At 55.4% G+C, this 1,857-nt stretch overlaps 1 protein-coding gene across 1 annotated transcript; it reads right to left on the bottom strand.

The window, feature by feature from the left end:
* Nucleotides 1-780: 780 nt before the first annotated feature.
* Nucleotides 781-1,540, bottom strand: LOC132530648 (lymphocyte antigen 6E-like). The gene has a single exon (XM_060167926.1). It carries the CDS (start codon nucleotides 1,465-1,467, stop codon nucleotides 1,093-1,095), a length of 375 nt encoding a protein of 124 aa, XP_060023909.1. The 5' UTR covers nucleotides 1,468-1,540; the 3' UTR covers nucleotides 781-1,092.
* Nucleotides 1,541-1,857: the final 317 nt, after the last annotated feature.

Here is a 1,857-nt window from a genome sequence, read left to right as displayed (position 1 = left end):
ATCATCTTTGTATTATTTTCCAGGGTGTTCACATGGAAAGAGGTGATAGGAAGAAAAGTGTGTAGAGAAATATCTTTCTGTAGAAATTTCAAGAAAACATGTTTTGCCCTTAGCCTGATAACTAGATCTCCCTTCCCGCTTAAGACTATTAGGAAGGTAGAGCGTCTATATCAAACACAGAAGAAAGCAAAACAAATTTAAAATCTGCATCCCTGATTCAAAGCTCCATCCCTACCAATGGATTCACTGCTGCTCAGGTATAGGAACCTTACCCCAATGGTAAGACTGCGTCCCTTATGTCATCTGACACCTAGAGGTGCTCAGTGTTGAATAATAGTTGGCCAGTTACGGGACAGGGCACATTTGCTAGAAGTCCCACATTTTTGGGGGGGGAAGGGAACATCTGTGTTTATTTGAGGCAGCAAAGCAGCAGGAGGGCTCCAGTGTGGCGGTGGAGGGAGGGGGCCCGAGAGCAGCTGGATGTCGGGCTGGGAGCAGATTCCTGGGTCAGCAGCCTAGACCTGGGGACAGTGGAAGGCATGTCTTCCTAAAGGCTGCCCTCGAAGTGAGTGAAATGAGGTGTGCAGAGATGCCAGGGGAAAGGGGTTCTGTGCTGGCGCTTGGGGCTCTAGGGGCTGCGGATGCCGGGATCCTGACGCTTACTCCCATCCCCGCCCCCCGACACAGGCCGAGACCTGGCCACACACTCACCCGTGCCTAGCAGGACACATGGACCAGCGCCTCTCCACACAAAACATCTTCCACACCTGCGGGCGGACAGGGCCCGGACAGGGGCAGGCCTGGGATCAGGTGCCTCTCCCAGCATATCCCTGGGACGTGGTTCTGACTCTGGGGCCCTCAGGCTCCATTCCCAGGTTCCCCCGGAAGGCTGACTGGGAAGTAAGGGTAGCCGGCAGGTGTGTGGGTGCAGAGGGCAGGCCTGCCTGTGGGGACCCAGGGTCTAGACAGTGGGCTCTGCAGGGGGAGGAGTCTAGGGGAGGAGGCTTCGAGATCCTCTTGGGTCTGGGAGGAGCTGGGCTTTCCTTCTTTCCTGAGCTTTGGAAGTCTGGGCCGGGCACAGAGTCCCGGGGGTCAGGGGCCAAATCGTAGCAGAGCCGACAGCAGGCTGAGCAGGAGCCCGAGGCCCAGCACAGCGGCGCTGGCTCGCAGCCCGCGGTCGGCCGCACTGATGTTGCACAGGAAGCTCTGGCAGCAGCGGGTGTCCACGGACGCCACACGGAGATTGACGCTCGGGATGGGGCAGAATGGGGAGTAGCCAAAGTCCACTACGTTCCCGATAACAGCAGATGCAGAGATGCTCACCCAGTAGTTGTCTGTATTGGAGCAGACGGTGGGCTTCAGGCAGTACCAGTTGCTTTTCTTATTCACGCAAGAGAAGCACACCAGGGAGTGGGCTCGCTCCACACCCAGGAGGGCAGCCAGCAGCATCGGCAGGAAGACCTTCATTCTGGAGGGGACTGGCGTCCCGGCTGGGGTCTCACGAAGCCAAAGAAGTCAGCCCGCCGGCGGACGCAGGTCCCCGGCCGTGCAGTCAAGCCTGCCCCTGAGCCCGAGCCCGCGGCAGCCCGCTCCAGAAGTCCCACATTGTATTCCATATGTATGGAAGTGGAAATTACACTACATAAAGAGTTTGATTTTCACTCTCCCAAAGATGTTCAGTGTATTCCTAATGGCCTTGATTTTATGTTTGGCTTAGAGAGTTTCAAGGACAAATATGGGCATGTTGCACATAACCAGCTTATTATAATTCATTATATGGGTGTTAACATTGCACTTCTTGGCAGGCCAAGGAGTTCTTGATGCATGCCAAGGTCATTTTCCAGCCAAAACTCTTAA

The sequence above is a fragment of the Lagenorhynchus albirostris genome, chromosome 12 (genome assembly GCF_949774975.1).
Source record: "Lagenorhynchus albirostris chromosome 12, mLagAlb1.1, whole genome shotgun sequence".
NCBI classification, from domain to species: Eukaryota; Metazoa; Chordata; class Mammalia; order Artiodactyla; family Delphinidae; genus Lagenorhynchus; species Lagenorhynchus albirostris.
The sequence above is the reverse complement of the archived record's forward strand: the minus strand, read 5'-3'. Positions and strand labels throughout refer to the sequence as shown.

Coding starts and splice junctions, on each gene's coding strand:
- LOC132530648 (XM_060167926.1), bottom strand. CDS start 1,467: ATGAAGGTCTTCCTGCCGATGCTGCTGGCTGCCCTCCTGGGTGTGGAG.